Source organism: Clarias gariepinus, chromosome 14 (assembly GCF_024256425.1).
Source record: "Clarias gariepinus isolate MV-2021 ecotype Netherlands chromosome 14, CGAR_prim_01v2, whole genome shotgun sequence".
Taxonomy (NCBI): domain Eukaryota; kingdom Metazoa; phylum Chordata; class Actinopteri; order Siluriformes; family Clariidae; genus Clarias; species Clarias gariepinus.
In genome coordinates this window covers 10,072,691-10,086,181 of record NC_071113.1, presented here as the reverse complement: position 1 = coordinate 10,086,181, position 13,491 = coordinate 10,072,691, and the positions used below count along the sequence as shown (strand labels likewise).

At 42.3% G+C, this 13,491-nt stretch overlaps 1 protein-coding gene across 2 annotated transcripts in view; it reads left to right on the top strand.

Annotated features, from left to right (window-relative positions):
* The first annotated feature begins 1,017 nt into the window (after positions 1–1,017).
* jmjd1cb (jumonji domain containing 1Cb) overlaps positions 1,018–13,491 on the top strand; it is a 128,163-nt gene continuing 115,689 nt past the window's right edge. For both annotated transcript variants that reach the window (XM_053511938.1, XM_053511937.1), the window contains exon 1: positions 1,018–1,399. In XM_053511938.1, the coding sequence (XP_053367913.1) occupies positions 1,226–1,399 (174 nt within the window). In that variant the 5' untranslated portion in view covers positions 1,018–1,225. The remainder of the gene's footprint in view (positions 1,400–13,491) is intronic.

Below are 13,491 nucleotides of genomic sequence, written 5' to 3'. Positions count from 1 at the left end.
ATATAAAAAATCTAAATTCCATGCACACAGATCGGAGACAGGATTTGAACCCCAAAATCTGAAGGAGCAAGACAATCGTGCTAACCAATAAACCACCCCTTATTGTGTATTTGTGGGCATGTGAGAGGTTTGTACTGTATATTTCACTAGAAGGTATCAGTGACTCCGCCTGCGTGCTACCATTACATGTAAATGGAAAATGCGGTCAACTGGCTGCTGCTCCTCACACTGCTCCAATATTTCGGCAGATAAATTATTACCTCACAGTATGGCATAAAACAGTGTGATGATACTGTCTACTGTTACAATTGATTATACTGCCTACTGTTACACTGTACCTGCTACCGGCCTGTTACACTGACCACCTGCTATGCCGGCACCACAAACCCCGGGCACCGGCGGCAGGGCAAGCAGAATTTCTTATTTGACGATGGCGTTACTGTTACATATACAGTGAGGAACGCCTGTGACAAACTACCTGCAAAAACACAAACAGAATTTCTGTTTTATATACACAACAAGATATAGGGCAAGGGTAGTTTAGGAGTTAATGTGTTAGAGTACTGTTTGGAAGGTCCTTGGTTCAAACCCCAGCACCACCACTGTTGGGCCCTTTACTTTGGCCCCTTAACTGCTTAGATGTATAATAAAATTAAAATGTAAGTTGCTCTAAATAAGGGCGTTTGCAGAATAAAGACTCACGCCACTAATCCACAAGCTAGGACTATCTAATATTTTCTGTAATCAGGTAATAAAAAACATATTTTGTATTATTATGATATTATGATAATCATTATTATAATTATTATCATCAACATCATCATCATGATTTTTACAATGAGTACTAAACAGAATGATCAGTAAGTAAACGTAGGAAGCAGTGTGTGTGTGTGTGTGTGTGGTGTAGTGCGCAGCGGAGGGATACACGCTCTCCACGAGGCGGTGACGCGTCTTCAGTGTTCAGTGTCGCGGATTGAAAGAGCGGCTATTTGCGGGCGGAGGCTGAAAGAAATTTAAATCCCCCCTCCGGGTTGCGGTCGACACGCAAAAAAACGACTCAATTCTTGCCTTCCTTTTTTTCTTTCTTTCTTTCTTTTCTTTTCTTTTTTTTTCCCCCCTTTTGTTCTGTGTACCAGCTCTCCCGTGGTCAATGTTCGATCGGTAGGGCGTCGGCGCTGAAGTTTCCGAGGGGTTTTGGGCTCTCTCTCTGCGTGCCTGAAGGGCCATGGCGGCGGCGGCGGCGGCGGTAGTGGACGCGCGGCCGGAGCTGGTCGGTAAGCGGTTCCTGTGCGTGAGCGGAGAGGCGCCGCCGGAGCTCGCGGAGATCGCGCGCTGGTCGTGGCGCGTCGGGGTGATCCGCGCCGTGAGCCACCGCGACCCCGACAATCCCGAACTCACGGTAAGACCCGCGGTGCGCTCCCTATTATTATTATTACTGTTAATATTATTGTTATTATTGTGATGCTTATGATTAAGACGCGTTATCAGGGTTATAACCCGCAGCTACTCACTGTTTCTTCACATCTCACCCGTCTTTCTTTTAAAACCGTTGGTAACGTTTTCGAATTCCTTTTCAACCCGCCTGCAACATTTGAAATTGCAACATTTTAAAGTTGTCATTTAAAGTCGTGCAGATCAACATCAAACGGAATGCACATCAAAGCAAAACAAACAAACAAACAAAAAACTCTTTGTAGTGTTTGTGGATTTTTTTTTCGTGAAGATCATTTCTCAACGTTTTCTCCAATTTTACAGCTGAAAAAAGAATTTGCCTTTTTTTTTTTTTTTTTTAATAAAACTGTGTGTGTGTGTGTGTGTGTGTGTTGAAACACGGACTGACTTCAACAAGTCCAGAGAGGCATGTTTACATTGTGTGCGTTTGTATTTATAAACAAGCTGCCAAAATCCACCTCTGGGTTTTATAGTGCTAACAAAATCAGGACAGACCTTAGAGAGAGAGAGAGAGTGGGTCCCCCTATAATGAGTAATAAATCTTATTTCTCCCCAGTTGATCTGATATTAAATGTCTTGGATAATGTTTTTCTCTAATATGTCTTATTTTTAAGAAAACCGAAGAACTTGGGATTATTAATAATAATAATAATAATAAAAGATTAATCCAGTGTCCAAAAATATAGACATGACCGCAGACGGTTGCGTCTTTTGTTCTCAGTCCATGTTTCATCCTGTGATGAGTGAAAAATTTTGATTATTGTTCAGTCATACCACACGCGAAGCTTGCGACACTACGTTTTTTTTGTTCACGCTGAGACAGATATGATGTGTACAGAAAAACATTTCTATGTCTGCTGTGAGCCTGAGGACTCGACCTTTCGGGTTCGTTCACAGACAGACTAGAAATGCGAAGAGGACCCGAGTCTCGGAGTGACAGGGCACGAGAGCTCATCTGGACGCAGATGAATGGAGCAGACCGTGCCATTGTTGTGTACGCTGGGTTTGTGTGTACAGTGTGCTGCTAGTTTGTTTTCAGGGATGTGGCCTGAGGTCAACTGCATTCACGCTAATCAGCAGAAACCGGGCACAGGAACGAATTTTCCATTCTGCCCGTCCAAATCAGAGAGGTGCAAATGTGCGCTCCGGCATCCTGTAGGCTGCGCTTAAACCAGTGCAACGATTAAAACAGGAGTTGAACGTCAGGGGGGTGAAAATATTTTCACATCGAGGTGTTTGTAAATGCGCACCGCATCGTGGACCGTCACGGTTTTGTGAGCGTGAAGTGCAAAAAAGCGACGACTGCGGTGCCACTAGAAAATCATTTTCAAACCCTTAACCACTGTGCAGTTATTTTCTCTTTGCAGGTTTTTTTTTTTTCTTCTTAGTGTTGCAGTATTTATCGAGGTCATTATTCTTATGCGTGAAAAAATTGTGTGAGTAAACATCCCTTAGGAACCTATTTCAAATCATTTGAATTAACAGCATTGCAATGTTTTTTTTATGATTATTCAGTCTTTTATTTGGTTCTGAATTAGGTAAAAAAAAAAAACACCCGCACTAACCCCTTGTGCTAGTTTTAAAGGTTTCATTCAAAACCAAAATTTAATGTTCAAAAGGCATAGTAATGTGTATTTGCACGTTTCATCGCTGTTTATTTGGATTAGTTAATGGACTGCATATTGCGAAATTTTCCATTTGTGAGAGCAGACGATCGATATCTTGCAGGAACTAATTTTCCATCCTAATTAAAAATCAGAAAGTAACCGAAGAGCTTCCCGCATCAGATTGTAAATATGCAACTATCTTCGCAGGGTCCCCGGTCACAGAGGCTGCAACTGCAGGTTAAGTGCTGGAAGTGGGCATGTGATTTGTGGCTTAAGAAAACAGGCTGTAACGCGAGCCCATGGCGGTCATTCCTGTCCCTCCCCCACTGCACCACAACATAAAGACTGCTATGTTCAGGACCTTTCCAACATCCATCTGAATCTGGCCTGCACAGAGTTAGCCTGCACAGAGTCCACTCTTTGTTCGTTCGGCTAGTGTACACAAGCTACCCCTTTGATACACAGATTCACTTCGACACTTTGCATGCTTATAAGGCTTCTGACTGGAGGGTCTCGTGAATTCCGTTGTGTTTGGGAACGTCTCCGGTTTTTAATCACCGCCTCTGTTACACCGAGCCCATGTAAGCCATCACTATCATAATATAGTAGCTCGAGATACGAGCATTATCAGCGGGAGAGAGATTTACAGCTGACACGCCTGAATGGTCAAACGTTCAGCGGCACGCATAAGCCTCAACCTTAATGCAAATTCTAATCAAGCTGAAGCCTGTGCAATCAAAGTACAGACGCGTAATGAGTCGAGTGATCAGAAAAACAGCGGCGGAGGGATAATCCGTTCAGTCCGCCGCTGTCTTAAAACATCTACAGCCTGGCGTCGAAAACTAATTAGTTCAAGATGATGCTTAACTAACCTTTCACGTTTTAAAGATAATCGCACTGCTTCTTTAAGACACAGATAAAGCCCTATTCGGACTGGATTAGTTTATCCACGGAAACCAAGGGATGTCGGGAATAATTCCTCAGTGATGCAATGCTTGAGTCCAAAAGAGCAATAAAACGCCCACAGGAGGAGTCATTTCTACAATAGCAGATCAGGCGGTCATTTGATCACGCTGTATTTACATAAAACATGGCATCCAGGCAGTCAAAGAAGCACTAAGGAAGAGAGGCATTAGGCACTGGTTGTTGTTTCAGTTTGGAGCAAAAAAAAAAAAAAATCCAGTTTGTAATCCCAAAGAAACAAGAAGCATCCGTTTTTCATTTCACGTGTGAAAGAGCTGAAAGAGAGTCATTGGTTCGTGCGCTGGAGACTAAATACAGCAATCTGCAGCACGGCAAACGTTTATTTTTTTTTCCTCCCATCGTGAGGTGTCCTCTGCATAGATAATCACGGACATGTGTATCCGGATGTGAATAAAATGATCAGGCGACTGCTGAGTTTGGTGAAAGATACTAGATAAATTCAGCCTGTCAGTTTCTCATAGGAAGGACGGAGAAAAAAAACATAGATGTTGGCGACCCGGACAGAAATAAAATCATAGAGAAACTGGTGTCAAATCGGAAATTATCCCATGACCTCATGTAGGTTTATATCTCCTCCGAATGGGGGTTTAATATGCAAATACAAAAAAAAAGAAAAATCACATTGGAATTTAGCTAGCCAGGAAATATCTGAGAATATAACAATGTAAATAAAGACGTAAAGATCAAAGTCATAGATGAACCCACAGAATTGGCGGAATAACTTTTGATCCAGCGCTCCAGCTGAAGCAGTGTTCCAATAAATATGTGTATACTTCATAAAAATATTTGCGATTTAAAGGAAAGACAAAGCTAACCAACACAGGATGTGATTTTCTAATGATGTATCTTCTCCTTCTCATGTTACGGGTAAAAGTGAACACGACACGTCGTCACTCATCAGCTGAAAATCACTTGTGTCTGTCAGCGATCTTTCACTCGTCAGTACTCGAATTCAAGTAATGGAGCGTTACAGAACGCAAAATATTGTCAAAAATGATCTCTATTAACAGGAAAATCTTGTGTGTAGTGTATGTGCGCTTATGCGGTAACTTACACTTACTGCAGGTAACATCGTTAGATAAAATTCTGACATATGCATCCGTATTTTTATAATGAAATCATTATACACCGTGTAGTTAAGACAGATGCTTGGATCCGTTCCGAAATGCGCTTTCGCTTCGGTCTCTCCTGGTTAAATAACGGACGTCTTTCACTCACAAACAGCATGTGTGGAGGAAGTGTTGGCACCCAGCACGACAACACAAAATATCTACATCATATCATATCGAATTTACTTTACTTATATAACCACTGAGCCAAAGCAGTGTTAATGAAATGGTGAGGCAGGAATGATTAACAAAAGCCTAAATGATATTTAATGCTTCATGCTTATTTGTATATTTATCACAATTTTGGATTTAAAGGATGGTACCAAAAGTGAGGTTTAGTTGGTCTTTAGATACTGTGATTTTTTTATTTTTATTTGTATTTTTATTTTTTTTTGCATATTTGTCAAACTTTGACAAATGATTCAGATCATCAAATAAATGTTAATATTATACTAAAGATATAAAGATAACCAGAGTAAATACAAAATGCAATCAAACAGCATTAAGGTTTTGGTGTGGCCTAGTCAAAGTCTGGACTTAAATTTGATTGAGGCCCTTAAACAAGCTGTTCACGCTCGAAAACCCTCCGATGTGGCTGAAATAAAACAATTACGCAAAGAAGAGTGGGCCAAAATTCCTCCACAGCGATGTGAAAGACTCGCAGCCAATTCTCGCAAACGCTTGATTGCAGTTGTTGCCTTAAAGTATTATTAGTTGTAGGGGGCAATTAATTTTTCATATAGGGCAGGTAGGTTTGGACAGGTTTGGAGATTTTTTTTCCCCCCTTAATAAATAAAATCATCATTTAAAAACAGCATTTTGCATTTACTCGAATTGTCTTTGTGTTAAATCATTTAAGTGTGATGAAAAAAATCAAGGGGACAAATACTTTTTCACAGCACTTAGTACTGATTGTGTGTTGATATTATAATAATCTTAAAATATAGCCTACCTCGTATCACTTTCTAGCAATTAGACATGGCAAAAAAAAACATGGGGTGTTTATATGATTATATAGAATTATATGTATTAGATATACACATTTCTCAGTGCTGAATGTCATCAGGATGTCGTCTTCCCCAGGACCGAGGTCTTGTTTTGCGCAGTGCTGCTGTCACCCTTAGCTCCGTCCCTGCTGCATGTGTCAATAGCGTGACAACATCTGCAGTCTTTTTTCTTTCCTAGAATTTGACCTGGCTGACCTAAAGTGACCCGCTTCCTGCAGCAGGCCTCTCTCTCTCTCTTTCTCTTTCTCTCTTTTTCTCTCTCTCTCTCTCTCTCTCCTGGAAACACCCCGTTTCAGCTGGCTCCTCTCCGGGAACACGGACCTAGAGGGAGGAATTCAGGATTTGGGGGCCGAGAACAATAGAGCAGTCACGTTTGTTCTGGACGAGTTATTTTCCAGCAGCTCGCTGCACTGCACTGGCAGACTGTAGACTCCAGCCCTTTCCCAGTTCCTCTCGAGTTAAAATGCGTCAGAGGATCAGCAGCGTAGCCTTTCACCCGCTTTTGTTTCATTAAGTGAATCAGCTCTTATTCCATGTCTAAACCTCGGCAGATTATGGAAATCGTCAGAGGTGAACCGCAGCCCGTCGCGTTTTTGTAGTCGTGAGGGAAGATCTCCCGTTAGGTGCGGCACGTGACAGGAGAGAAGGCTTTCATTAAGCACGGGTCTTTCTCCGGTGACTGCGTCCCATAGCAACAGCAGCTGAGCCGTATGAACGACGGAGCCGGCATTTCAAACAGACGTGCGCCTAACCCTCGGAGTGCCGCGATGAAGACAGCAGACTCGTTCTGTGCCACGCTGACACCATCTGTCTTCATACTGCTTCACTTACACTACCACTGCTTTCAAACACTTGGTTATTTTTGTTGCAGAAGGACTTGGCATGAAACAGACATGGTGTTTTCCAGCTGAGTAGGTTTGTCGGAGAGGAGAGTTCTTGTACAGTACGGTCGAACGTTGCAAGTTTTGTATTCAGACACATTAATACGATACTGTTTGCGATTCATTTAATAAAGCTTTACTGTAATTTTAAGGATAAACCGAGCACAGGGCAGAGTAAGACACTTGCGAGAAAAGCAGTCTACGCTCTGCCACATACCAGAACTCAGACGCTGGGATTCAAACCAGTGAGAGGCAGAATGGTGTAGATTTTTTTTTTTTTTTTTGCATGTCCGCACAGCATAAAGTGCCAGACAGTTGAGCTAGGCTTATTACCGCTGTTCATTTGAGGCTATAGTGCATTAAGCAGTAAGGAGTAATTGACGTAACAAGCAAGGATGAATTAGGCATATGCAAACCAAGGTGTGTTCAAGCATGCGTGCCATCTATTGCAGGGCACAGTTTGGAAACAGCAGTTAAATCTGCATGTCTTTGGACTGTTGGAGGGAACCGAAGTAGCTGGAGGAAACCTCCTTAGCTGTGCTAACCACTACGACACCATGCCACCAAAAAGATATACTACTACTACTACTACTACTAATAGTAATAATAATGATAATATTATGCTGTAGATGTAATGGGTGCACGGTGGCGCACTGTGGCCTCACACCTAGGGCCAAGGTTTCAATTCCCGCCTTGGGTCTGTATGCATGGAGTTTTCATGTTCTCCCTGTGCTTGGTGGGTTTCCTTCGGGTGCTCCGTTTTTTTCCCCACAGTCCAAAAACGTGCAGATTATCTTAATCGGCGTTCCCAAATTGCCCATAGTGTGTGTGTGTGTGTGTGTGCCCTGCGATCCTGTCCAAAGGATCTGCCTCGACCCTGTAACAGGCTAAGTGGTATAGAAGATGAATGAATGAATGAATATACATGTAAACACAGCCACAGTACAAACCTGACAAGTTGGGGCAGATTTATTAAATTGTTTATCAGAATAAGGCACAAGTTAATGTTGGCAATGATGCAAAAGAAAACAGTTTACTGTGACCGTAAACAGTAAACCGCGGCGCCACCATTTTGTTTTGACGTCAGGTGTGTTTATGTTCCGAGTTAAACGAGCGTCCCGTCGCGCTTGTCGGAGGTCTGCTGTTTTTTTTCCCCCTTTCTTTCCTACAACAGATTGCAGCAGAACTCTGCAATAGATCTGAGTAACTCCGCACAGAATCCGGCTCATCGCCAAAAAAACCTAAATTTAATTATACTATAAATGGATGTCATAATTTAGGTTGAAACTATCTAAAACGAGCACTCCTTTTCTAAAGCAGTAAAGCACAAGGAGTTTGCGAGTTTGCTGATCGACCCCTGTGTGTGAACTGCCATGTTAATGTAACATGATGCAACATGATAGCAGGAGCATCTGTTATACTTAGCAACAGGGCGAAGAGACCGCACGGTGCGCTCCGAGTGACTTTAAGGTTGCCAGTCTGCTAAGCGTTGGGATTTAACGAATCGACTTTTATCGCTGTACGTCACTTCCTGTGTGCTTCATAACGGCTCTTTCTGCTCGAACACTGTGTGCGGGTTCCTCTGTTTTGTTGGCGACTCGGCCCAAGACAGCCGATGATGATGATGAGCCTCGAAACACAAACACCGTTAGTCATCGCTCTCTGGAGGTGGACTGGACATCTGAGCCAGCGCAGACCTCCAACCCCAGCTCTTTGTACTGATCCAGCTCTGCTTTTGTTGAACACGGCCCTAAGCGAAACCAGATGGCTTTCGTTTGGACTGTACTGTATATTCGTTTTCAGCGCATACTTTCACAAATCAAATAAATGGACTGTTACCCCAAGGGCTTCGCTCAAAAGCAGTTTGGCAGAGGCTCAAAATGACTCCTGCGCCCTTCTCTCTCTCTCTCTCTCCGAGGTGGCAGCGTCGGTATTCGCCGAGCCTGCCGGAATGCGCCCTTAATCATGTTCGCTTCCAAAACAAGTTAACTCTTGTTACCTCGTGAAGGTAGCAGGGTAACAGGCAGAGCAACAGCCAGGGATTCGAGTCCTCTCTCGGCATCCTGTTTGAAGCGTCACGCTCGCATTGCCCAATTACGTGGGCGGTAACGCTGCTTAAATAGTGGCAGGAAATAGAAAGAGAAGCTGTAGTAATCTTGCCCGAGCCCCATGTCATACATTTTATTGGCGTCGTCTACATGTATCACGATGAGCTGTCTTCATTTCTTGCACAAGCATCTGCCGAGTTTAGACGGGAATGCGTGAGAAGCACATCTGGGACACAAACGAAAGAGAGAGACCAAAAGAGCGAGAGAGCTTGTTTTGTCTTTTTGTCACACTGTCATGGCTGCGTGGCTGTTAAGCAGGATCTCAGAAGGCCTGATCTCTCTCACAGCGCCTCTGTTTAATTCCTTTTGCCGTGCCCGAGGCTAAAAAGCAACACCAGCGAGCGTGTGACTGAGCCGTGGCTGTGCGACACACCTTGAAAGAGAAGGCCCAGTGGGAGGTGTGTACACGACTGGGAGCTGAAACTGCCTCCACACACACACACACACACATGGGCATGTCTAGCATATGGGCATGTCTGCATTCTATTCCAGCATGCATGCCATGTGATGTAGCTGCTGCACTTTGGACTGAGAGGGGAAAAAAAACCCTCTAGGGAAATTATTTCAAACAGCGGATTGTCTAGGAACGATCTGGGGGTCTATTCATAACATAGCAAATCTGTCAGTAGGAATCTCAAGACGTCGAGACCGAGATCTGTATTTTCCTTCTTAAAGAAATATCGCTGCCAAATTGGTACATTTCTTGCAGTTTCCTGTGCGCTGATTGGACGCGACCGTGAAACGAGCTCATTCTTACACATGACTTCACTTCACTCTTTTGAAGTCCCCGGGGCTTATCTCGCATAAGAGAGCGTGAATTTGTAACACCAGGGCAAGGTTCCTTCTCTGGTGTAAAGTACTATTCTTTGTTTGCCATTCTATGGGCGCCATTGATTGGTTCCATACAGTGGAAACTTGACCTTCAGCAGATGTTTGAGGTTCTGCCAAGGCGCAGCGTGATCTGCCCACCAGACAGCTTTTTCCTTGTTATGTCGACACAGGAATACATCAGTCTCCTGAAAAAAAAACAAAAAAAAAACCCAACAACAAGCATTGACGTATTCAAATGAGCAGACCGTAGAGCCGCGTGGAGGAGAAGTGTGAAATGAGCACGGCTGATAGACGGAATAGACCGCGCTCGCCGATATTCTCATGCAAATTTTCCGTAGCGGTGCGCCAAAGTGATTTTGAGAGCGAGCCTTGCAGTGCACTGCAATTTATGCCTGGAGGAAATGTGTTTGGTGAAGAGGTTTCTTCATTAAACGAACCGCCTCCCAGCGGGCTTCCCAAGGGGTATGAAAATGTTTCAGGTCTCGATGGAAAAGGCCCGGAAAACAAATGGACTCCAATGAATCACAAGCGTGCTTCTCGTTAATGAGAAACACCAGGGCAAAGCCAGCTCATGAATTCCAGCGGTATTTCTGTACACTTCGAGAATAAATGCAAGAGTGGTGTTCAAATCAAACCGGGACTTTTGATCGTACAGGATAACAGAACACAGTTATGAGAGTAAACTAACTTTTGTTTTACACTAATGCACTTTAGTGCTTGGATACCATCAGGTTAGAAAGCCATGATTAGACTGCCTGCTTTGCATCTGAAACCCTGGCCTCCCAAGAACTCCATTAATGGCCCAGACATGTAGAAATGACTTGCAGCGAGGTCAGGACTGGACGGAGGGTGTGGCAATAATTCCCGACCAAGTTTTTTTTTTTTTTTCCCAAAACCAGGCCAATCTTTCCTTGAGAGCGTTCCAACCATTAAATGTTCACGGGAATGACTGCAGTGGGCTCCAAGCCACCTCGGTCATTCACGGACGTACACCCTTTTTTAAAATGTTTGCACCGTTCAAATGTTTTTCTGTGGCTAGATGTACCATCGTCGCACTGTGCTCAAAGTCATTTCGGTTTTTATGCCTACATTCATGAGCAATTTCATCACAAGTCCCGGTTTGACTTGAACACCCCTGATACAATTTAGAGACTGATTGCACACATGAAACTGTAGTTATTAGTCCATACTTTGACACACCATAAATAATACAGCTATGCGATTTAAACTGATGACACCATCTTTTGTTTGTCGTTTCAAACCATTCAGAATCGATTAACACTTTTAACCGATATTGGTCTAAAATTGCCAAATTCTTTGAAAATACAGTATAGTGCATTTAAAAATAATAATATATATAAACTACTTAGTACGAGTGTATTTACAATATACTCATGCTTTGTGAATTTTTAAGTGACTGTTCTTCTTTTTGATTTTATGAGCGGTTGGTGCAAGACTGCCAACTACTGGACTGGAGCTTGGAGCAGACAATTAGCAGAATAAAAAGTTTGTCGCTTTCTCAAATGAGTATCAGTTAAACAATCAGCAATACAAGTTACACAGCATTTCAGTGTTAATGAAATACTTGTATTTGTTTTAATACATTGGAACCGAACCTCATAGGAATATACTGTAGCTGCTGGAGAAAAATTAGGTAATACACATTAGTGCTGCTGAAATTATTTGAAAATCAGCATGGCCATTAGATTAGAGTGATTAATTTTGTGTGTGTTTTTTTTTTTTTTTTTTTTGTTTTGTTTTTTCGCAGTGTTTGTGAAATGAAATTTCCGCAGTATTACGCGAAACAGTGAAATTTACAAGGAACGTCTATTACAAAATCTGTGAACCAAAGTCTCTTCGCACAACCTTTTGTAAATATAGCAAAAAAAAAAAAAAACAGAAGGAAACAAAAATATGAACTCTACCACTTCTACATTTCTCAGGACAGGATTGCAGTACAATTAATAGTAATAATTCATTTATTATAAAATTATTTTTTAAAGTAAAGTTTGGCATACGGTTTATCAGACAGATTTTAAGATTTTTGAGAACGACAATTCCATATTATGTTAGATTGGGCCGTATTATTTTTTGCTGGATCCTGTTTGTATGAACATGAGTTTAATAGCAGCTCGATGACGCCGTAGTGTGTGAAGGGCCCTCTTGTTAAAGGATATATGAAAAAAAAACTATGTATTGCTACATATTATATACTGATCTATATGAAAATATGATAAACATTATATTATTTTTCATTTTCTGAAGTGTGTCTGACTCTGTATATATATATATATACTATGTATAAAACAAAAAATATGAATTAAATAACTTGATTTGAATGATTTGTTAGCCTTGGTACTTGGTCAGGTTCGTTCATCATCTTAGCCCCACTTTTTTTATTCTTTACTATTCATGGCAGGAAAAATAGACAATCAGTTTAATAGAAAATGTATAAACAAGGAAGAATCTTATTAAACCCATGTTTGTAGTAAAACAATAGATTTGTCACGATCTCTGGCTGATATTCAGATTCAACCTTGCTGTCCATTGTCACAATACTGTAACTGCTGATCTACCACCTCCTGCAGAAGGGTACAAGCGTCATGCATACTATCTGCCACCGGATCGAATGACGTGCGAGACTAACATGCTCCTCGGTTTCATCGCGTCTGATCCGGAGCACAAATACACAAATGAAGCGGTTTGCTTTCGGCGTGTGGACTTTGTTCGGCAGCGGAAAGCAGATAATCAAACAGACTCGGTTATGACATGTCATTTGAAAGCCAGGCAGCCAAGCCAGAGAAACTGGTGCAGGATGTTGTGAATTTTATGTGAATGGAGGTCCCTGAAGGGCAGCTTAATGGGATGGGAGCAGACATGGCTGCCCTGCAGAGGGATTTGGGAATGAACAGTGTGCTCTCTGTTTTTGCTTCTACTTTCACCCCGGCCAGGCTGCCAGACCAGGAAAAGGCCACGACTTCTGTGTGTGTGTGTGTGTGTGTGTGTATAGGGCAAAGTGTCTGGATGCATTCAGATACTGTTGGAATTTGCTTTCCTGCAGGTGGTGGTTGGCGGTTGCTCTCTGTTTCAAGCAGAAAAAGAATTCTGTGAAAATATGGAATAAAAAAAGGGCCTCATTGTTCTGGAGCGAACACAGCATGTCTTGTTTTGCTTCTCCATTGTTGGTATTTCTCATGCAGAAGCTTTCAAGGATTCAGAGTTTATGGACCTAGAGAAAGCCAGGCCTTAAAAAATAGAGAGGGTATGAATTAAAGCAGGAATCCTGACCAAGCACAGGCCACGATTTAACTGCAGAAAAGGCAGGATATAAAAAATCCTGGCTGCCCAGAGAGAAAAGAGCATGCGGTTACTGAGTGAGTGGAGTTGAGAAATATGAGAGATTATACACTTTCTCCTTCAGTGTGGAAAAAAAACTCATGATGAAAAATAGATATTTTTTTTGTGCATGAAGTTGCAAAGCATTGTTGAGGAGCAGGAGAAGACACCTAATA